The following is a 23790-nucleotide window of genomic DNA, read 5'->3' as shown; positions in this document are numbered from 1 at the left end:
GAGAGGAAGAGAGAGAGGAAGGAATGGCAATGGCAGAGGAGAGAGAGGGAATGAGACAAAGATAAGAAAGAGGAGAAGGAAAAGAAACAAGGGAAGAAATTAAAGGAGATAAGGAGGAGGAAAAGGGTAGGCATAAATAAGGGAAAGAGAAGGAGAGAAAGATGGGGGTATAGGATGGAGAAAAGACCAGAGGGACAGGATGAATAAGGGAAAGGAGAAAGTCCAGAAGGAGGAGAAGGGAGGATGAGGTAGAGGGGAGAAGGATTGTAAGAAGAAAAAGGGAAGAGTTCAGGAAGAGGGAATGAGTAAAGGAGAAAGGGGGAAAGGAGGAAAGGAAGAGAGGAAAAAAGGGGGAAAAGCCTGGGTGAAAAGGGGGAACAGGAGGAGGGAGGGTTAGGAGTAGAAAAGAGAGAGGGAGAGAGGAAGGAGAGAGAAGGGAGAGTGAGACAGGGGAGAGAGAAGAGGGAGAAAAGAAAAAGGGAAGATGGGGAAGGAGAAGAGAAGCTAAAGTGGGATAAAATAGGGGACAGGGATGCAGTAGGGGAGAGATGGAGGTTATGGAGGAAAGAAAAGAAGCAGGAAGGGTGGGAGGAGAGGAGGGAAGGGAGAGGGGCCTTTCCCAGGGTTCCAAGGCAGAGAGAACATATCATCTCCAAATTGCCTGGCTTTCCAGCATACCGCTGTTGTTTGCGTGAGGAAGCAGCTAGGAGAAGGGAGGGGGAGGAGAAGAGGTGTCAGAGGCGAGTCACACAGAGAAACCTGCGTTTCTATGGGAACCCCTCCGCAGCATCAGCCCAGACTCTCTGCCTCCCTCCCTCCTTCAAAGACAGGAGGGCAGAAGGACCGAGCCAGAGGCCGGGGCCAAGTGCCAGGGCCCCCAGGAAGCAGCAGCTTCCCCAGCGCAAACACCTGGCTCCAGGTTGGGCCCTGAATGCCAAGGCTGCGGTGGGGGGTCAGGGGAAGGGTTGGAGGCTAGGCCAGACACCCTGAGCCAGGTTGGGGCCGGCCCTCGCCCTCTCTCAGTGGCTGGAGGAAGGTCACTAGAGATAAGAGACCCAAACAAAGGCTTTGGAAAGAATGGCGAGCACAGCTCCCAGGCTGGGCCTCTTCAAGTTCCAGTAAATCACCCGGCTAGGGAGGCCAGTCCTCCCTCCTCCCCACACAAGGGCCAGCCAGGAAAGTATCAGCACAACAAGGCAGGGAGGGGGGAGCAGGGGGAGCCTGGTGCACCAGGGGAAGGCAGGGGCTAGCCTGTGGTTGACTGCCAAGGACCAGGGGGTTCTAATCCAGCCACTGCCGCTCGGGTCCAGAGGCACCAACCCACTGGGAAATCATGCTACTTCTCTCGGCCTCAGCTTTCTCATCTGCTCAATGGGGATAATGGAAGCAGGGACTTTCCAGGGGCTGATGTGAGGTTCAAATCAGAGAATGAGTATAAAGCACAGCCTCCTATGCCATCTGTGAGCAACTTGGCCTCTGAGTCAGGATGCCCTGGGTTCAAGACAGTGATGGAGGAGGGAGAAATAGGCTTGGAGCCAGGAGACCTGAGGACGGATCCCAGTTGTCCCTTTACTCTATGTATAAACTCAGACAAGTCCCTTCTGTTTTCTGAACCTGTTTTTTTTTTTACTTTAATCTACACATTCATTTAAATCCCCTCTCTGGGTGCAAGGCACTAAGTTTGCCCTGTTTCCAACAGAGGGCTGTGTGGCTAGCCTAGGCGATGGGAAGACCTGGTTTGGTATTCCCTCTCCCACTGACTAGCTCTCTGATCCTGGGTTTTCTCTTACAACCTCCCAGCATCCTGGGACTACAAATCGCAGGCCACAAAGAGATCTCATTGGGAGAGGGATTTTCCTCACCTCATGTTCCCTACTGCAAAGAACCATAGATCTGGATCGATTTAAAAAAGATTATTGTTAAGGTTTCCTATCTTAAGGGAGGTACCTACAGACTAGTGGTCAGAGCAATGGATCCAGACCAACCTGAAATTAACTCCCAGCTCAGCTACTTCCTAGCTATGTAGCCTTGGGGAGGTCACTTCTCTCTCAGTCTCAGTTTGAAAGGGAATTTTTATTCCCTTTGTCTATTTTAAGTTAATCAATCAAGAATTTAAAGTATTCCTACTGAACACTTAGTAAGTCACTAACAAAGAAAGTTCACACCCCAAAAGGCCACAAGCACTGGACCCCCCCCCCCCCCAGAAGTGCTAGGTAAATTGAAAGGCTGTGATTGATTCCTGAGATGTGACAAGGAGAGCTGATGGGTGGAGAAAACTGTATATGAGCTGGAGCCTGAGAGAGATGTGCTCTCTTCATGCTTGGTGAATTCTTGGGCTCTTTATTCTTGGTGGCCTTTAGCCTAGGGAGTGTGAGCTCTGGCAGGATTCTTGACCTCATGTGCACCGAAGGTTCTCAGTGGTTTTTTCAGCATCTTTGGCTCTTTGGATTTCGGCTTCCTGATCCGGACTTTAGATTCTGGTAAGATTTGCATTTGGATTCGCATTCAAGGTCTGGAGGCACTAGGACTTAGGATATTTTTAGTTAGTTGATATTTTCTACCTCTTTCCTATATTTCCCACTTTAATATCTCTACCTTGCTATAAATAAAGCTACTAAAAGCCTACTGACTCATAGTTTAACTTTAACTTTTATAAATGGCGACCACAACAATTCCTTTTTTTTAACCCTCATTATCTTTTCAAACCAAAATTTTAATTATTACATTTGGCAGACCACAACGGTTTGATGAGTATCCTCAATCTTCTTCAGTTTTCTTCACTTTTTACTATTCTTAAGTCAAGTCTTTTAAATTTTGGTTCTAAGGTAAAAGAGCAGTAAGAACTAGGTAAATTAACTAGAATCACAAAGCTAGGAAGTGTCTAAGGCCAGATTTGAACCCAGGACCTCCCCATTTCAGGCCTGGCACTCTATCCACTGTGTTACCAAGATGCCCTTCAGAATCTACTTTCTAATAGAGGAAGCAGATTCCCTCCAGGTTGAAATCTACAAAATGACTTGCTTTATTTGGCTAAACTCCAATGGATGGAAGTTACAGAGATTTCAGTCTTGAGATAAGGAAAAACTTTCTAATGATTAGAGCTGTCCAAAAGGAAAGATGGGCTGCCTTGGGAGCTGGCAGTCTTCCCACTTTTTAAAGCACATCTTTCCCACCTGTTTTAAAATAGGAATCTCGTCCAGAGGCTTAGATGGCATCCATGGCTCCATCCATCTGAAATTCTTTGCATTTGTGACTAGGTCGTTCTTTGAGCTATCTTCCAGCTTGAAGTTCCATCCACTGCCTAAGGCAGAAAGTCTACTCAGAAGACAATGTATCTTCTCAGGGCCAAACACTGTGGCATGTGCTAGACCTCAATAAGCAGCTACAGAGAGCAAAAGGATTGTGGGAAGGGTATCAACCCATATTGGAAATTTGGCAGAGGAGACAGGAAAGAGAGAGGAAATAAATCCTGGTCCCATTAGGAAGTAAAATAATTTTATTTCTATGAGTAAATGAGTCATAGAATTACAACATATTAGAATGAAAGGGGCTCTTAGAACAGATGATGTCAGAAATGGAAGAGGTTTTGATTACTGAATGTTAAAGCTAGAAAGAGACCTGAGAATGTATCATGTGAAACTTGGAACACAGGATGCTGGAGCAGAGAGGGGTTTTAGAACATTGAATGTCAGAACTGGAAGGATTCTTGGCACACAGAAGCTCAATAAAGGGCAGGAACACAAAAATTTAATAGTAGGGAGGGAGCTTGGAACAAAGAATTTTAAGGCTGGAAAAGATCTTAGAACATAGATCATTAGTGAGAGGGACCTTAGAACATGGAATGTCAGAACTCTAAAGGTCCTTAACGATGATCTATTCAGGGCAAGTAGGTGGCATGGTGGATAGAGCACCTCGAGTTGGGAGGACCTGGGTTCAAATCTGGACTCAGATACTTACTAGCTGTGTGATCCTGGGCAAGTCACTTAACTCTGATTGTCTAGCCCTTGCCACTTTTCTGTCTTAGAATTGATACTAAGACACAAGGTAAGAGTTAAAAAAAGATCTAGTCACAAGTTTACAGAATTAGAGCTAGAAAGAATTTTAGAGTTTATCAAAAGTAATCTTTGGGGGCAGCTGGGTGGCTCAGTGGATTGAGAGCCAGGCCTAGAGACAGGAGGTCCTGGGTTCAAATATGGCCTAAGACACTTCCTAGCTGGGTGACCCTGGGCAAGTCACTTAACCTACATTGCCTAGCCCTTACCACTCTTCTGCCTTGGAACCAATATACAGTATTGATTCCAAAATGGAAGGTAACAGTTTAAAAAACAAAACAAAACAAACTGAATCCTCATTTTACAGAAGAGAAACATAAGGCTCAAAGTAATTAAATGATTTGTTCAAGGTCACATAGCTGAGGAAGGATTCAAACTTGGGTCTTTCTGACACCAAGTCCAACAGTCTATCTACTAAACCAAGTTGCTTCTCTTTCTCCAACCCTTTCATTGTATAGAAGACAAAACTGTAGCCCTAAGAAGGGAGGTTACTTGCTCAACATCACACAACCAGGAGAATCAGAATTTGAACTCAGGTCCTCTGACTCCAAAACTATAGCCTCATTCCCTTCCCACATGGGAGATAGCGGTAGGGTCTTTGAAGTCTATTTTCTCTTCATGACATGGCTGATTTTACTCTAAAGGGAACAATATGAGTAAAAACCCTCTCCTAGTCATATGGTACTTATTTCCCATGAATTCTCATGGATGTCCCTTTTATACAACAACCCTGTGTGAAAGATGATACTCATTTTATATATAAGAAAGTTGGGGCTGGGGGGGGGTTGCCTTGCTAGTAAGGATCATGGCTGGGAAACCTCAAGTTTTCTGATGCTATTCCATCTCCAGCTGTAATTTTTTGTCTCTTAAAGTTCCACCTTCCCTAACTGAATTCCGAGAGCACATGGACAGGCCATTCTGGCCACTCATTCTGCTCTCTGCTTCAAAGGGGAATAAATCACATATTTGTTGCTTTCTTGGCATGAGAGATGCCTATGGGAAGGTCTCTGGGATAGCCTCCGAAAGGATGACGGATTCCACTGGAGCCAGAGGTTAAGAGAAAAACAGCAAACTCCTACTTTTAAAGTGCCTCATAGTTTACTAAGCACTGGGACATCCAAAGAACTTCGATTTAGAGATGGAAGTGACCTCAGAGGTCAGTGAGTTCAACCCCCTCATTTTACAGCTGAGGAAACTGAGGCAGACAACCTCTGGGACTTGCCCTGGGTCACACAGCTAGTAAATGTCTGAGGCAAGTTTGAATGGGGTTATTCCCAATTCCAAAACCCAGTGCTCTAGCTACTCCTCTGCCCAGCTGCCAAGGGAAAGAGAAACACCCCCACACGAGCTTTAAACAGTATTTGTTACAGCTGTCAACACAGAGTACTACCCGTCATATAACCAGGCCACGTTATCTTCTCTCTTTCCTCACCATGACCCTGTGAGCTAGAAGGGGGCAGTCTATTATTCTCCATTTAACAGCTGAGATAATCTAGACTCAGAGACACAGTGTGACTTCTCTAAAGGCACACAGCAATTACGAGGAAAGCCACAATTTGAAGGGAGATTTCCTAACTCTCAAGTCCAGGGTTCTTGCCCCTAAGCCAGAGCCAAAACTTACTAGGAGGAAACAACTTCAGGAAGAAGCTTTTCTGCCAACTCTGGGCTGTCTCAGAGCTACCTGGCCGCCAACCCAGCAAGATTGCTATGACAAAACGCAGGTGTCCTTTCAGCTGACTGTGAACAGCTCTCTGGGCAACAACAACTCAGAAAGATCCTTAACTAATTCCACCATGTTTTATAGAAGGAAGGGGAAAGGCCAGCTTCAGGGTCCTGCTTTGCTGGGCTCCGGTGATTTCCTTTGGGGACTAGGCTATAGGATGGAGAAGCTGCTCTCCTAACTTAGCAGCCAGGTCTTAGGCTCTTAATGGGAGAGTTAAGACAAAAAGACAGTACAGCTGGTTTCTGTCTAAAGGGGTGGGAGGAGAGAGGGAGAGAGGGAGAGAGGGAGGGAGAGAGAGAGAGAGAGAGAAAGAGAGACAGAGAGAGAGAGAGAGAGAGAGAGAGAGAGAGAGAGAGAGAGAGAGAGAGAGAGAGAGAGAATGTGTCTATGTGTAAATCTATATGTTTAATTGCATTCCAAAGCCAAGGAAAAGTGGGAAGGCAGAAAGAACAATGGATTTATTGATGAGTCAGGAATCATGGACTTTAGTCCTGGTTCTGCCACTATCAGCTTTATGACCACTGATAAATCACTTTCCTTCCCTACACCCCACTCAACTATAGAATGAAGGGACTGGACTAGATCATTCTCAAGGTTCCTTTGAGTTTCAACTTTCTCTGTTCAGAAATCCTTTCCTGCTTTGATATTATATGTTCTAGGGTCCTTCCCAGTTCTGACATTCTGGGTTCTAAGGTTCTTCCTAGTTCTGATATTCTGGGTTCTAAGGTTCTTCCCAGTTCTAACATTCTGGATTCTAAGGTTCTTCCCAGTTCTGATATTCTGGGTTCTAAGGGCCCTCCCAGCTCTGACATCCTGGGTTCTAAGGTTCCTACCAGCTCTGACATCCTGGGTTCTAAGGTTCCTACCAGTTCTGACATTCTGGGTTCTAAGGTTCTTCCCAGTTCTAACATTCTGGGTTCTAAGGTTCCTACCAGCTCTGACATCCTGGGTTCTAAGGGCCCTCCCAGCTCTGACATTCTGGGTTCTAAGGTTCCTACCAGCTCTGACATCCTGGGTTCTAAGGTTCCTACCAGCTCTGACATTCTGGGTTCTAAAGTTCTTCCCAGTTCTGACATTCTGGGTTCTAAGGTCCCTTCTAGCTCTGACATTCTTTGTTCGAAGGACCCTCTCAGCTCTGATATTTTGTGTTCTAATGGCCCTTTCAGTTCTGTTAGTCTATTTTCTTAGCTTACCTTCTACCTCTAATATTTTATGTTCTAATATTGTATATTCTATGATCCTTAAAGCTATGGCATTCTATGTCCTAATATCCCAAGTTCTAAAGTCCTTTCCCATTATGGCACCTTATATTCTAAGGTTCTTCCAGCGCTGGCATCTTATGTTCTAGGATTCTTTTCAGTTCTGACATTTTCTGCTCTAAGGTCATTCCTAGTCCTGTGTTCTAAGTTCTTATTTAGCCCTGAAATTCTATGTCCCAAGGTTCCACCCTGCTTGGACAATCTAAGAGCCCTCTTAACCATTCTAGATTCCTTTCCCTTACTATCACCCTCTCTGATTACTTGTCAGATCTTCTTGGTTCCATCTCCCCAACATCTCTGCTTTCCAAATCATCCTGAAGTAATTATTTTACAAAACCTATTTCCATAGTATTCATTTTTGTAAGAGAGTCATCTTATAAAAGCAAAACCCCACATCACATACACAAATAAACAAGTGATAAATCTTATGTTTTCATCTGTACTTCTACTCCCACAGTTCTTTCTCTACATGTGGATAGCATTCTTTTTCATAAACATGCAGACAATTTTTAAAGCAAGCCTGCTTTAAAGAACCAAGTTAGGTATCACCTCACACCAATCAGACTGGTCAATATGATAGTAAAGGAAAATGATAAATGTGGGAGGGGAGATGGAAAAATTAGGTGAACTGATCCAACCATTCTGGAGGGCAATTTGGAACTAGGTCCATATATAAAACTACAAATGCTATAAAACTGTGTATATCCTTTGATCCTGTAATACCATTACTTGGTTTGTATGCCAAAGAGATCATAAAAAAGAAGAAAGGACTTCCTTATACCAAAATATTTATAGCCGCTCTTTTTGTGGTGGCAAAGAATTAGAAATTGAGAGGATGCTCTTTGATTGGGGAATGGCTGAACAAATTGTGGTACATGTTGGTGATGGAATACTATTGTGCTATAAGAAATGATGAGCAGGATGAGTTCAGAAAGTCGAAAAGACCTCCATGAACGGATGCAGAGTGAAATAAGCAGAACCTGAAGAATACTGTACACGTTAACAGCAATATTGTACACCTTAGTTACTCTCAGCAATACAATGATCCAGGACATTTCTGAGGGACTTGTGGCAAAGAATGCCATCCATCTCCAGAGAAAACTGTTGGAGTTGGATGCAGATCAAAGTACACTGTCTTCTACATTAGTTTATTTACAGTTTTATTTTGGGGGTATTGATTTTATATGAGTATTCTCTTACAACAATGACCAACAGGGAAGTATCTTTTACGTGATAATACATGTTGAATCTGGATCAAATTGCTTACCATCCTCTGAGAAAGAGGAGGGAGACAATTTGGATCTTATAATTTCAAAAAATGTATGTTGAAAATTATTGTTATATGTAATTGGAAAAATAAAATATTTTTAAAAAAGAACCAAATTGGGGGCAGGGAGGGGAGGAGCTGTTGGCTCAGCAGATAGAGAGCCAGGTTTTGGGGATGGGGTCCTGGGTTCAAATTTGACCTCAGATTCTTCTTACTTGTGTGACCCTAAGGCAAGTCACTTAACCCCAGGTGCCTTGTTCTTCTTACTGTTTTTCTGCCTTGTAATAGCTATTTCTAAGGCAAAGTGAGATTTTAAAAAAGAACCAAGCAGGGGCTCCAGAGGGGAAGGCAGGGAGGGATGCAGTTGTGACTGGTACAGCATGATGGTCACCACAAAACTCATCTATCCATCTCTTCACAGCTTAACTCTCTTCCTTCCTCACCACCCAGCCAAACTGAAGCTGGGAGGGTGGCTCCGGAACAGAGATACAAAGCCTTGTCCCTGACCTGTACGTAATGAACACACAGCTCACTGGTCAGTGCTTGTGACCTTGGATTCAGAGTATCACAGGATTTAGTGCCAAGGTTCTTAACCTTTGCTCTATCTGGACCCCTGTGGGGGCAGAGGGACCCAGCCCATGGACCCCTTCAGAAGAATGTCTTCAAATGCATAAAATTAAATTATTAGGATTACAAAAGAAAACAATTGTATTGAAATGCAATTGGGGGGGGGTGCAGCTAGGAAGCACAGTGCATAGAGTGTCAGGCCTGGTGTTGGGAGGATCTGGGTTCAAATCTGACCTCAGATACTTCCTAGCTGTGAGCAAGTCACTTAACCCCAAATGTCCACCCCTTGCCACTCTTCTCAGAACTGATACTAAGATAGAAGGTAAGCGTTTTTTAAAAAAAGAATGCAAGGCATGGTAATTTTTATCTGAATTAACTACCATTTGTGAGTTATTACCATGTAGCAATAACAAATTGGGCAGAACATTCAATGTGTGCTCTATTAACTTTGTGATGAGTTCTATTTGGCAATAGTTAATAAATACATATGAAACACTTACTATGCACCAGGGACCCTGCTAAGGATACAAATACAAAAAGGGAAAGGCAAGACCTGCCCTCGAGGAGCTTACGATCTAATGGAGGAAGACAACACACAAGAGGAAGATGAAAAGCAGGGGACTGAGGAAGAAGTCAGGCCAAGGAATGTCAAAGTAGGTTCAGAAGTGGCAGGGACTACCTCAAGAGGTGATAGGCTCCTCCTTGCTAGAATTATTGAAAGGTTAAAAGGCTATTATGTGGGAGACTTTTTTTTTTATTAGAGGTAACTTATTGGTCAGGACTCAAACTCAGAAGTAAAGACCAATTTTCCCAGCACTCCCCAATTTCCCTCTCTTTTTTTTTTAATTGGGAGTGAAGACATGCTTGTGTTATTTTCTAGGTGACAAGCCACTCCTCACCTTAGAACTCATTAATATCTCTTTTTTCCCTCCCTCCCTCCCTCTCTCTTTCTTCTTTTTCTTTTTCTCTTTCTTTTTCTCCTTCCTTCCTTCCTTCCTTCCTTCCTTCCTTCCTTCCTTCCTTCCTTCCTTCCTTCCTTCCTTCCTTCCTTCCTTCCTATCCCTTTCCTTCCTTCCTTCTGTCCTCCTTCTCCCTCTGTTTCTAAAAACCCTTACCATCTGTCTTAGAATTGATACTAAGTATTGGTTTTAAGACAGAAGAGTGGTAAGGGTTAGGCAGCTGGGGTTAGGTGACTTACCCAGGGTCACACAAGAAGTATCTGAGGCCAGTTTTTAACCCAGGACTTCCCATGTCCAGACCTGGCTCTCTATCCACTGAGCCATCCAGTTGCCCCTAATAGCTCCCACTTTAAGAGCATATTAAAGTTTCTACAAAGTTTTCTTCCTGATCACTTTGTACCCTTGATGATTAGAATGGCACCTGGTGCTTAGAATGGCACCTGGTGCACAGTCATAAAATATATATATAACATCTAATAGTTGTATAGTGCTTATTATGAGCCAGGTGCTAAGCTAAGAGCTTTACAATTATTGTCTCATTTGATCCTCACAACAACTCTGGGAGAACGGTTCTATTATTATCTTCATTTTATAGGACTGAGGCATAGATTAAAGGACTGAGCCCAGGGTCATACAACTAGTAAATGTCTGAGACTAAATTTGAACTCAGATCTGCCAGGCTCTATCCCTTGTGCCACCTAGCTGCCTCAAATGGGAACATCGTAAATGCTAGTCGAGAGGCAGCACAATGGACAGAGCATGTAATCTGGAGTCAGGTTCAAATCTGGCTTCAGATACTTCCTAGCTATGTGACCCTGGGCAAGTCATTTAACCTCGAATGCCTAGTCTTTGCTGTTCTTCTATCTTAGAATTGATACTGAGGCTCAAAAAGGGCTAAAAAAAATGCTAGTTCACTTGAGGTCAGTAGTGTCAGGATTCTTATGCCCTTTGAATAGTTTCTCTCCTGTCCCTCATTCCTTTCCCATCTCCCCAGCGCTAGGAGAAACTCACCCAAGAGATGCTTCATGATGGCTTGATTGTGCTCCCAGAGGTTGTTGAAGGTCCCCCATCGTGAGTGGCCATCAGGCACAGGATTGGCTTTAATCCAGCCCCCGCAGGCATAGCTGAAGAAATCTTGGCAGGGGTCCACTGTTTGGTCCAAGGAGCTCAGGATGGAACTGGTCACGGAGATGCAAGCTTCACTCAGGCACAGAGCAGGGGGTCCTGGCAGGAAGGCAACAAGAGGTCAGCGAGAGGCTGCCGAGGATGCTGGTGAGTAATCAATCAACATGTATTAAGTATCTGTTACGTTCCAGGCACAGGGTATAATTTCATTTGACAAATAATTATTATTTAAGATATTAGGCTACTATATGGATAGATATAAACTCACTAAAGGCAGGGCCTCTTTCACTGTTATTCATTAGCACATAGTGAGCACTTAAGAAATGTTTATTTTATTTTTATTTATTTAAACTCTTATCTTCTGTCTTAGAATCAATCCTGTGTATTGGTTCTAAGGCAGAAGAATGTTAAGGGCTAGGCAATGGGGGCCAAATGACTTGTCCAGGGTCACACAGCTGGGAAGTGTCTGAGTCCAGATTTGAACCCAGGACCTCCCATCTCTGGGTCTGACTCTCAATCCACTGAGCCACCCAGCTGCCCCAGAAATGTTTATTTTTAATAACTGATTATAAGCAGAGCACTGCTCTGGGTGCTGGAGGAGGTACACATTTTAGAGATGTGGTACCTGCCCTCAGAAAACTTCCTTTTTCTAGTAAATGCTACTCTTACTGCTGCTACCATTACCACCAATAGGACAGGGCGGGGACTGGACCTGCTATCATATTGTTATAGAGAACTTCTTTTCTTCTCTCTTCTAAATCCTTTGCATACTAGCTTCTGACTTCATCATTCACTGAAATTATTTCTGCCAAAGATCCCAATAACTTCTCTTTTTTTAAATAAAATTTTTAGGGATGTCTTTTTTACATCTACAAGTTTTCTCCTGATTCTTGACTCCTCTCCCTTCTATTCATTCCCTAGAAAAAATGGTATTTTTAAAGACCCCCCCCAAAAAAAGAAATCAAAACATTCTGAAAATATGTGCAATGTACAACATTTATGAACCTCCCACTTCTGCAAAGAAATGGATTGGGAGTGTCTTCTCAAATCTTTTCTTTAGGGCCATGCTTGTTTTATATAATATTGCAACATTCACTTTTATTTTTTTGTAGTTGTTCTCTCCTTTTGTATCACTGTAGTTATTATGTAGTTTTTTTTCTCTACTGACTTCACTCTGCATCTGATGTTCATGGAAATTTTCCCATGCTTCTCTACATTCATCATATTCATAATGGATGCAATCAATAGGCACTTACTTTGTTTCCAGTTCTTTGCTATTATTAAATAGTGTTACTATAAATATTTTGGTGTAAATGGTGACATATATATATATATATATATATATATTTAAACTCTTACCTTCCGTCTTTGAGTCAATGCTGTGTATTGGTTCTAAGGCAGAAGAGTATTAAGAGCTAGGCAACGGGGGTCAAGTGACTTGTGTTTTTTCTCTTTCTTTACATCCCCAGAGATGAGCCGAAGGCCTGGCACAGAGTCAGGATTATTGACTGACTGACTCCTGGGTGAGGAGACTCTCTGCCAATGCAAACTGACATCTTCTCTGGAATTAATAGTTTTAGAGCTTTGAGAGATAAAGTGGTTTGCCCGACGTCTCACAACCAGTGGGGCTAACAGAGGAGACTTGAACATGGGTCTTCCTGGCCCCAAGACTGGCTCTTGGTCCCTTACATGACACTGCCTAGAATAATGTTACTAATGATTACTTATACAGCTTCCTAACGTGTGTAAGCAGCTATATGGCGCAGTAGGTAGAGTGCCAAGTTTGGAGTCAGGAAGACCCATCTTCATGAGTTCAAATTCAGTTTTAGCCACTTACTAGGGGTGTAACCTGGGCAAGTCACTTACCCAGTTTGCCTCAGTTTCCTCCTTTGTAAAATGGTCTAGAGAGAAAAAATGGCAAAACACTCTAGTATTTTTGCCAAGAAAACCCCAAATGGCATCATAAAGAGTTGAACATGACTGAATTCATTGCACAACAAAAATCTGTAAGGTGTTTTATATATATTTATATATATATATCTATATATATTTTTTATTTATATATTTATATATATATTTATATATATTTATATTTATATATATATATAATTTATATATATATATATATATATATATATATATATAATCTCATCTGAGTTTCCTAAAAGCCTTACTATGTCATTTGAGAGAAGCCAAAAGCTGTGGGGAGCCAAGGGGTTAAATCCCCCCCCAAAAGCTCCCTCCTCTCCTCCTGAAAAGGTCAGAAAGACGGCGCAGCTGCAGAGAAACAACACAACCTTGAAGATAATGATACAGAAGCAGGGAGAAATTCCCTCCCTGGCTCCAGATGTCAGGCTCTAGCCAAAATTGTTTTTTGTTGACTGTTTGAGTTAGCTTGGTTCCCTTAATGAGCTAGCTTGGTAGAAGGGATATATATATATACACTGTGCTTCTGACTGTCAGAGACAGAAGCTTGATGGAGGAGAAACATGATGGAATAAACTGGGACTGTTAGAAGCCTGCTGGCACCAAGTGTCTTCCTTTTAACCCTTTCATGTTATCTTACCGCCGTCCTTATCCAGGACCCCAGAGAAGCCAACTATAAAAAGTGAAGCCTCAATAAGGCTAAAATGACGTATCCAGGGCCGCATCATGAGCAAATGTCAGAGGCAGGATTTGCAGACAGGTCTTCCTGACTTTAAATCCAGTACTCCGTTCATTAAAACAATATACCTTTCAATATTCCACAAAAACAGATCCCTATCACACACAGCTTTACACTAAATGATGCAGCAGATAGAGTGCTGGATTTGGAGGCAGGAAGACCCCAGTTCAAATCCTGCCTCTGGTACCTACCCATTGTGTTGCCCTGGGCAAATTGCTTCATCTCTGTTTGCCTCAGTTTCCTCATATGTAAAATAAAAATAAGAATAGTAGCACTTACCTCCCAGGATTGTAGTGAGGATCAAATGAGATAACCTCTTTAAAAGACTTTTCAAACCTTAAAGTGCTCTAAAAATGCTAGCTCACAAACACATTAGAAAGACACAAAACTTGGGGACAGCTGAGTGACTCAGTGGATTGAGAGCCAGGCCTGGAGATGGGAGATTCTGGGTTCAAATCTGGCCTCAGACACTCCCTAGCTGTGTGACCCTGGTCAAGTCACTTGACCCCCATTGCCTAGCCCTTACCACTCTTCTGCCTTGGAACCAACACACACTATTGATTCTAAGATGGAAGGTCAGGGGTTAAAAAAAGGCATAAATCTACTTGGAAGCATGAGGAGAATTTCTTACTGACTTTTGGAATGAATAAAGATTAAGATTTAAAGAATGGATAGAAGCTTAGATGAAAAGGAAGAGAGAAGGGAGCTGGGGTATTCTGAGCATAGGGAAAAGGAGGAACAAAGCCACAGACACATAAGGAGCTTGTGGTAGGCAGCTACGTGGCTCAGTGGATAGAGTGTTGGACTTAGAATAAGGGAGATCTGAGTTCAGATTTTGCCTCTGTCAATCAACAAGAATTTATTATCCATCAACTATATTCTAAGCACTCTGCGATCTGCTAGGGATATAAAGAAAAGTAAAAGAGAGTCAGTTTCCTGGCTTGTAAAATGGAGACAGTTGCCCCTATTTCACAGAATTGTTGGGAGATACAAATACTGTGGCTAAATAGTAAGAATGAATCCATGTTTATGGAATTAAATTGAAGTGTATCAGTGTCTATTGGATATCTGCTGCATGCCCAGCATTCTTTGAAAATGTTACTGAACTTGGGAGTCAGGCTCAGATCTGTCTTTGCCTTTTTTTTTAATGTTTGTGTAGCCATGGACGAGTCACTTTCTCATTCTGAATCTTTATTTCCATCTCTGTAGAAATGAGGGAAAGGGGAGGACACAGTGTTGAAGTCCTGGCCAGCTCTACATCCAATGAAATCTTAGCCCTCCTCCCTTCCCCTGCTAAAGAGAACCTAATCTGATCAACTGGCCTCAACTAGGAAGGCTGGTGAGCATAGACTGTTGCCTTTATCTCTTACTTATCTAGGTGACTATTGCTATAATACCTCAGTTCTATTGTATACTGAGTCAGATTCTTCTATAGTCTCATGGATAAATCTAAGTTCCTTCCATGGGAGACCTTGTGGTACGACAAAAAAGTGCAGATTTTCAAGACAGAAGAACTGAATTCAAATCCTGCCTTTTCTACATCTTTTTTTTTTTTAACCCTTACCTTCCATTTTAGAATCAATACTGTGTATTGGCTCCAAGACAGAAGAGCGGTAAGGGCTAGGCAATGGGGGTTAAGTGACTTGCCCAGGGTCACACAGCTAGGATGTCTGAGGCTAGTAATGAACACCTGGCTCTCTGTCCACTGAGCCACCCAGCTGCCCCCTGTACTTACTTCTTATGCAAACTGAGGCAAGTTATTTAACCTCATCTGAAAAGGAAGGGATTGGATTACTTGTACTCTAAAACCTCATCTAGCTCTAAATTTTTGATACTATAATAATTCTAAGCGAGGGGGTTTGATTTAAGCTCAATATTGGGAATAACTTTCTAAAATGAACAATAACTTGGTTTATAGTTCCCCATCACTAGATTGTTCAAGCACAGAATGGAGGACCACTTGACAGGGGGAATGAAGGGAATTCCTGTTCAGGTACAGCTGGTCTCGGGGATCTCTGAAGTCTCTTGTAAAGTCCATCAGATGCTAGCTGTTTGTGTTTGGAAGTAGCAGAGGGTGGATGCAGCAGGTCTTAGGACTACTGACCCTATAAGAAGCCTTTGGAGGGAAGAAGAGGGCGTGGGTTGGCAGGTGTTGGCTTCAAAACCTTTGTAATCACAGTGTCACCCCAGGCTCCAGAGGCTGACCTGTGAGCTTAGTAATAGCTGATGATAAATAGGGAGTATTTCCATTCAGAAACACAGCAACAGGCAAAAAGAACAGGATCTCAGGAATCTAGATTTCCAGGCTTGATTTTAGGGACCAGGTTTGGCCTGGGGAATAATACTAATAGCTCCCATTACTAGAGTACTTTAACTTACAAAGTATTTTCTTCAAAACAACCTCTGGAGAGGAATAGAGCAGGTTTTCTTATCCCTATTTTCACCACTGAGGATCAGAAAGGAAGTGACTTGCCCAAGGTCATACAACTAGTGAGCTACAGAGCCCTGTCTTTCACTGCACTGTGGTGCATTCTCTCTGTTTCTTTTTCTCTCTTTCTCTCCCTCTCTCTCCCCTCTTTCTCTCTCTGTCTTTTTCTTCTCTCTGGTTTTGTTTCTTTCTCTCCCTCATCTCCTCTCTCTATCTTTCCCCCCCTCTCTTTCTCTCCCTCCTCTCTTCTGTCTCTCCCTCCTTTCCTCTCCTCTTCTCTCTCTCTGCCTTTCTCTCTGTCTCTCTTCTCTTTCCCTGTCTCTGTCTTCTCCTCTCTCCCTCTGTCCCTCTCTTTCTGTCTCTGTCTCTCACTCTCCTCTTCTCTGTCTGTCTTTCTCTCTGCCTCTCTCCTCTTTTTCTCTGACTCTGTTACTCTTTTTCCTCTTTCCCCCTGTCTCTGTCTTCTCCTCTCTCCCTCTGTCCCTCTCTTTCTGTCTCTGCCTCTCACTCTCCTCTTCTCTGTCTGTCTTTCTCTCTGCCTCTCTCCTCTTTTTCTCTGACTCTGTTCCTCTTTCTCCTCTTTCCCTCTGTCTGCTCCTCTCTCCCTCTGTCCCTCTCTCTCTCTGTCTCTGCCTCTCACTCTCCTCTTCTCTGTCTGTCTTTCTCTCTGTCTCTCTCTTCCTGTGCTCCTTGGCATTCATTCCCTCTCTTACCAGGAAAAACACTTTTTGCTTGCTAACACCCACAGATGGTCTTGGAGAAGGTGGCCAGGAGGACCCAGACCTCCCACTTCTCAGTCTCCTTTTCTCTCCTTCCCTTCCCTAAGCTCTGACCTGGTCAGGCCCTTTCTTGAGAGCTTGAGATAATCTTCGGAAACAACCTATTTATTTTGTGGCTCATGTTTGCAAAGGCACCTGCAGTCTGTGGAAGGGAGGCTGCCTTGGAAATGTGGTACGGAGGTGCCCAGACTTAACTCATAGGTGGTGAGCTCAAGGCTAATCGGAGAATTTGCTCTGACGGGCTTGATGTTTGCTCACACGTGAATGGTGCCAGCACTCATGGAGTAACCAGTTTGGCTGGCAAGGGAGAACTGGGCCATCTTTCTCTCCGAGTTAGCTAATGAAAAAGTATGGGCCTGGCCCCTGGCTCTGGTGTGTCCAGCTGAGGACTGAAGCTCCTATTTGGCCTCTAATGATAATTCATAACTTGTGGAGGAGAAGGTGGTATGATGGAGTGGACTAAGGCAGCTGGTCTTGAATCACAAAGATCTGAGTTCAAGTCCTAGCTCTGGCTCCCTCTGGATCTGAGGCCAGCTCTGCCATTCCACCTCCTGACTTTGGCATTTTCTCTGGCTGGCCCCATGCCTGGAAGGCTCCCCTGGCTTCCTTCAAGTTGGAACTAAAATCCTACTTTCTATGGTAAGCCTTTCCTGATCCTTCTTCATTAGTGCCTTCTCTCTAGTGGATTAGTGTTATAACCTTAACTTCCTGTCTTAGTATCAATTCTAAGAGAGAAGGGCAAGGGCTTGGCACCTTGACTTCCCCAGGGTCACACAGCTGGGAAATGTCTGAGGTCAGATTTGAACCCAAGACCTCCCATCTCTAGACCTGATGTTTATCCACTGTGCCATTTCACTGTCCCATCTCTGATGATGATCTCCCAGTTATCCTATCACTTTCTTTTGTACAGTTATTTGCCTGTTGCTCCCTCCATTAGCCTGTGAGCTCCTTGAGGGCAGGGACTGTCTTTTGCTTTTCTTTATATCCTCAGGGCCTTTATATGGCACAGTGCCTGGCACACAGTAGAAGCTTAATAATTAAAAAAAATCCTTCATCGATGGCCAGGGACGAAAGGAGCGAGTGCAGTGAAGGAACTTACTTGTTTTGTACTGAAAGGCCAAGACCGCCAAGGATGCCAACAGCCCCAGGACCAAAAGACCAATCACCACTGAGAGGCGCTTCTCGACATGGGTTCTCTCAGTCCAGCAACTCCGGCCATTCCTGGAGCCTCGGAAATTCACCTGGAGGAAGAGGAGGAGGAAGAAGAGGAAGAGGAAAAAGAAGATGAAGGAGAAGGAGAAGGAAGAAGAAGAATTAATCTCAGGTTCCTTCCCACCAACAAATGCATCCCCACCCAACCATCGAGGACATGGTCAGTGTGGCGGGAACAATGCCAGGGAGACATCTGGGCTGCTTTCCCATCTTCAGGTGGGTCCCGTTCTCAGGGAATTAGCCATAATCCGGTAACGAAATCCCCACCCTTGATCAGCAGCTCAGATTTGCTGCTCAAACATCAGGGATGCCAGTGGCTACGCCTGAGTAGGGTTTGTGTGTTTTAAGTGTTATTTGATATGGGCTGGGGGGGAGAAAGGCGACTTTCTTTAATTCTTCCATCATCAAGTTCAGGAAAGGGCAGGGCGTTGGACCCTTTAAGGTATTGAGTGAACATTCCAGCAGGCCCTCTGCAACACCAACATGGCGGCCGAGAAGGCCAAGAACCTTTTTTCTTGGGGTCTGAGGAGCTGGGGTGATGTCCCAGGGAGGGCTGTGAGCTGGTCATTTCTCATAGTCACAGCTTCACAGGATTGAGAATTAGTAGAATCAATCATAGGATTGAATCTAGTTTGAGAACTAGAGGCTATCAAGACCAATCTTTTCATTTTACAGATCAGGAAACTGAGGCTAAGAAAAGTTAAGTGACTTGACTGGGGTTACAGAGGGGGCAGGGGCAGAATTTGACCCCACAACTTCAAACTCTAAGTCTGGTCCTTATTCTGTCATTTTTTTTTTAACTCTTACCTTCTATCTTGGAATCAATACTGTATATTGGTTCCAAGGCAAAAAAGTGGTGAGGGCAAGGCAATGGGGGTAAGTGACTTGTCCAGGGTCACCCATTTGTAAGTGTCTGAGGCAAGACTTGAACCTAAGACCTCCTGTATCAATCCACTGAACCACCCCGCTGCCCATTTTTTTAATACCTCACTTTCTGTCTTAGTAACAACTCTAAGACTGAAGAGCAAAGGATAGGCAAACAGGGTTAGGAAACTTGTCTGGAGGCCATATCTGAAACCAGATCCTTCCAACTCCAGACCTGGCTCTCTATCTATTGTACTTTCTACCTCGCTGCCCCTTGCTCCTTCCATCTTAAAGATGAGCAAGTTGAGGCTCAGAGGGGTTAAATGATGACTTGTCCAAGGTCTCATGGAAAACAAGTATCATTCTAAAATCCAGCAGTCTCTTCCCATACACTGTGCAGCCTCCTACAATGTTTTCTCCTTTACAAAATGGGAATATTAATATATGTACTCCCTACCTGTAAGGGAAGTAGTAAGTTAATGTGAACCATTATTCCCCACCCTCCATCATCTCAGAGAGCCACTGTTCCTGATTGCCTTTAGAAAGAATGTTCCCTCTTGGGCTTCACCAAGTCCTTTTTTCTACATTATGTATTTATCACATATTATTCTGGATTGTGTAATTAGAATTTCTGTACCCTTGAACTACATTTCCCAGGATTCCTTTTTCATCCTCACGTTACAGCCTTACGTTTTGCTGATACAAGTTTCTGTAACTCTAACCTGGGTGCTCTGTTTTCCTACTTTTGTGGTCCGCGTAAACTTCTCTTTATTGATGGTTTTACTTTCCTCTAGTTCAAGTGATTATTAATAAAGCATTATAAATAATTAATTAAAATAAATCAACCAAAACAAAATAAATAAATAAAATTTAATAAATAATCAATAAAAATAAATAATTGTCAATAATATAAATAAATAAAATAAAATATAAAAAATTATAAAATATAATACTTGGAGTGATTGGATATAAAATTTTAATCTTACAGTATGGAAGATGGAATGGGTCAAAGTCAGGGGGATGGTCTCTGATATACAAGTTTTGTGATCCTGGGCTGACAAGTCACTTAACAACTCAAATCAGCTACATACCCAACTCCCAAAGATTAAGTGACAAACAAGTTGTTCAATCCGCCTTTTCTACATCAGGGAGTTTCATCAAAACTGTTGAAACCACAGCTCTGAAGCTAACTCACTAAATAAATAAGTTTTATGTTAGAGTCACCCGTGCTTAGGACGTGTCCTTCTCCTGCCTCCCCTCTGTAATCTTCATGAGGACAGGCTCCCTAGTTTAAATAAACTCAGTCTCTCCCGCAATGTGCAGCACAGTGCAGAGCACATTGTGGGCATGTAACGTTAGCTGAATGGAATGTCCAGAGCCATAGAGTCTTAGAGTGGGAAGAGTCCAATCCCCAACTGAATCTTCCATCTACTCTGTATGTAAATTGTATGGGAGAAATGGTTGTTGCTTGGTTGCCATCTTTTATGCTTGTAGAACCAAAATGATAATGCTGGGTGATGTTTCTTGACTTATAAATAAACAGGATTTATGAGAAGCAGAGTTGCCCCAAGTCATCATCAGCCTCACTCTCTCTTCCTGAATCATCCTAGTCCAATGGCAAGACAAAAGTCAAGAGTCTGGTGATGGCAAAGGATGTAGCAGATGACCTGAACTTCTTTGATGTCTGATTAAGCTCTAAGCACTTTGCAGTGCCTCCCTTCTGCTGGCTTCATGGCCACTGGCACAAACTGTCCTCATCTGCCCCTTCCACTGGTGGAAGTCTTCACCTGTTTGGGATAGACACTCCCCTAACTCATCGATGGGTTTGGGGACCATGCTTTAGTCTGTCTGCTGAGATGGTTCTAGCAGGGTCTGGCTGCTGTGGATGCTACAACTTCTTGGAACCTTCTTGGGGGAGAGTTGGGTGGCAGGTGGACACCATAGAGGAAACCAGCCCTGAAGAGGTATCTCACAAGTTCTCACATGAGAGGTGCTAATCTTCCCTGAACATCCCATAGATCCGATGGGATGGAGAGGAACAGAGATAGATGGCCCCATGATTGCAATAATAAGGGAACTCCATGTGGAGGACATGGCTTCTACCAATGTAGACATGTACCTTTCCTGTAAGTGAAAGTCTCATAGCTGCCTAGAACATGGAAAAATGACTTGCCCAGAATCACAAGGCCAGTCTGTGTCAGGGGCAGGTCTTGAACTCAAGTCTCTCTGGTTGGAAGGACAGCTTTCATGACACTATGCTGCTTCTCATATGGCCTGTAGGCATTCCTCTTTCTGTATATTTGACCACCAGAATATAAGTTCCTTGAAGACAGGACTGTTTTTTCTAATTAATTTTTTTTGAATCAGCAAAGATCCAACTTCTCCCTTCCCATCCCTAACCTTCAACCCACCCACCCACCAACGAAAAAGAAAGAAAAATAAAGTACCTGTTAAAAACATGTAGTCAAGCAAAAGAGATTTCTGTACTGACCATATCCCCCCCCAAAATGATTCCATGCTCTGAGTCTTTCACCTCTAAGTGAGGAAGGAGGTGGCATGTTTCATCCCTAGTCCTCCAGAATCATGGCTAATTATTACACTAATGATCACACTGATTGGTGAGGAGGTTGCATGTTTCATCCCTAGTCCTGTAAAATGGAGATTTTGAACCCTAGACTTCAATACCCAGAAATCCTTGGTATTTCCCAGAATTCCCTATAATCTCACCTGAGTCTCCACCTGGGCGAGATCACAATTAGTATTTAACTGGCAGTAATGCCTACCTTGCTCTCGGCCAATGCAATGATGTAGTAAGTAAGCTTTGAATGGGCTAATCAGCCCTGGGCACATGGTTTATCATTTTGTATCCTTTATTTCTATAATCTTTAATAAACATCTTTTAAAATATAATATTTTATTATTAGAGATATAATTTAATTTTACAGTCCTCCAGAATCATGGCTAATTGATATTACACTAATGATTACATTGATCAGAGTTCTTCAAAGTTGTCTGCCTTTGCAATATGGTTATCATTGTATACATTGTTCTCTTGGTTCTGCTCCCTTCCACTATACATCAGTTTATATAAGCCTTTCCAGGTTTCTCTGAAACCATCTCCCTCATCATTTCTTACAGCACAAAAACATTCCAACCCATTCATATATCATAACTTGTTCAGCCATTCTCCAACTGGACAGCCTATCCATTTCCAATTCTTTGCCACTGAAAACAGAGCTAGAAATGTTTTTGTACATCCTTAAGAGTTTGTTTGGCTTAGAGTTAATCCCTCCCTAATCTTTTGTTATTGTTCAGTCCTATAAGACTCTTTGTGACCCCATTTGGGATTTTCTTTGCAAAAATACTGGAGTGGTTTGCCAGTTTCTTTTCTAGCTCATTTTTACAGATCAGGAACTGAGACAAACAGGGTTAAATGACTTGTCCAAAGTCACACAGCTAGTAAGTATCTGAGGTCTGATTTGAACTCAGGTCCTCTTATTTCCAGGACTGGCATTCTATCCACCAGGACACCTAGCTGCTCAACATCTAGTAGTTTTTTGTTATTATTGTTCATTCATTTGAGCCGCCTAATTCTTTGTAACCCTATTTGGAGTTTTCCTGGCAAAGACACTGATACGGTTTGCCATTTCCTTTTCCAGATCATTTTATAGATGAGGAACTGAGATAAATAGTTAAGTGACTTTTCCAGGGTCACATAGCAAAGATACCGGAATGGTTTGCCATTTTCTTTTCTAGTTCATTTGACAGATGAGGAAACTGAGACAAACAGGGTTAAATGACTTTCTCCAGGTTACATAGCTAGTAAGTATCTGAAGCCAGAGTTGGACCCAGGAAGCTGAGACTTCCTGACTCCAGGACTGGCACACTATCCACTGTGCCCATGAGCTGCCTCTTCCTTAGGGTCTCCTCTAATTCCCCTTACTCTCTTCTCTCCCATTTTCCTCTTGAGTGAAATGTACTTCTGTATCCAGCACAGTGTGTATGTGTGTGTATTCATCCCTTCTCTGATGAATTCAGATCCAGTCACCCATTTCCCTTCCCCTTTGTTTGTATAGACTTCTACTTGCACACTCCAATTATGGGAGAAATTGTTCCTTAACCTTCCTCGCCTTAACCCTGCCCCGCTCTGGGTATTCTTCTCCCCTCTATAATATCCCCAGTAAGTAGGTATCGAACTCACCGGTAAAGTGGAAGCTACAAGGCCCCCCCAGGTAGCCCCTTTCACCCAGGGAAGCTGTTATTAGTAGGAAGTTTCACCTTGGGTTAATCTCAGCTCTTCTTCATTGCAACTCTCCTTTTTTCCATCCCAGTCCTGCCCTTTGGAGCAAGATGAACCCCTCCTTTCCCAAGACAACCTTTCATGTCCCTGATGGAGGCTCTCTTCTTTTCTCTAAGCTCAACACCCCCAGTCCATTCAGATGGTGCTTTTATGGCACTGGATTCACCTATCAGTGAATCACGATGTGGATTCTTGGGAGGAACCACAGAGGGGAGAGGAGAGGAGGAGAGCGAGCTGAGGGGGAAATAGCCTATTTTAATCAGATTATCAAGAATTGCCAGCCAAACTGACTCCGAACTAAACAGGAAGGGCGTCACAATGAAGGGAAGTGCACCCGGCCACTTGCTGGAAGGCTGAGTCTCTGGTGCCTGTATCTGGGGGCTCCATCCCTTCTTCTTCTCCTTCTTCTCCTTCTCCTCCTCCTCCTCCTCCTCCTCCTTCTTCTTCTTCTTTCCTTATCTTCTATCGTAGTAGCAATGCTAAATATTGCTACCAGAGCAGAAAAGTGGCAAGGGCTAGGCAATTGGGGTCAAGTGATTTACCCAGAGTCACACAGTCATCTTTTAACCCAGGACCTCCTGTCTCTAGGT

General features: G+C 43.3%; 1 protein-coding gene across 3 annotated transcripts in view; it reads right to left on the bottom strand.

Moving 5' to 3' along the window:
• Positions 1-23790, bottom strand: part of ECE1 (endothelin converting enzyme 1) — a 198700-nt gene that overhangs the window by 58698 nt on the left and 116212 nt on the right. For all 3 annotated transcript variants that reach the window (XM_007491232.3, XM_007491231.2, XM_003341004.4), the window contains exons 3-4: positions 17924-18065; positions 10839-11051 (exon numbers count right to left, since the gene is read on the bottom strand). In XM_007491232.3, coding sequence (XP_007491294.1) covers positions 10839-11051; positions 17924-18065 — 355 coding nt within the window. The remainder of the gene's footprint in view (positions 1-10838; positions 11052-17923; positions 18066-23790) is intronic.

The sequence above is a fragment of the Monodelphis domestica genome, chromosome 4 (genome assembly GCF_027887165.1).
Source record: "Monodelphis domestica isolate mMonDom1 chromosome 4, mMonDom1.pri, whole genome shotgun sequence".
NCBI classification, from domain to species: domain Eukaryota; kingdom Metazoa; phylum Chordata; class Mammalia; order Didelphimorphia; family Didelphidae; genus Monodelphis; species Monodelphis domestica.
Note: the sequence above shows the minus strand (reverse complement) of the source record. Positions and strands in the feature narration are given on the sequence as shown.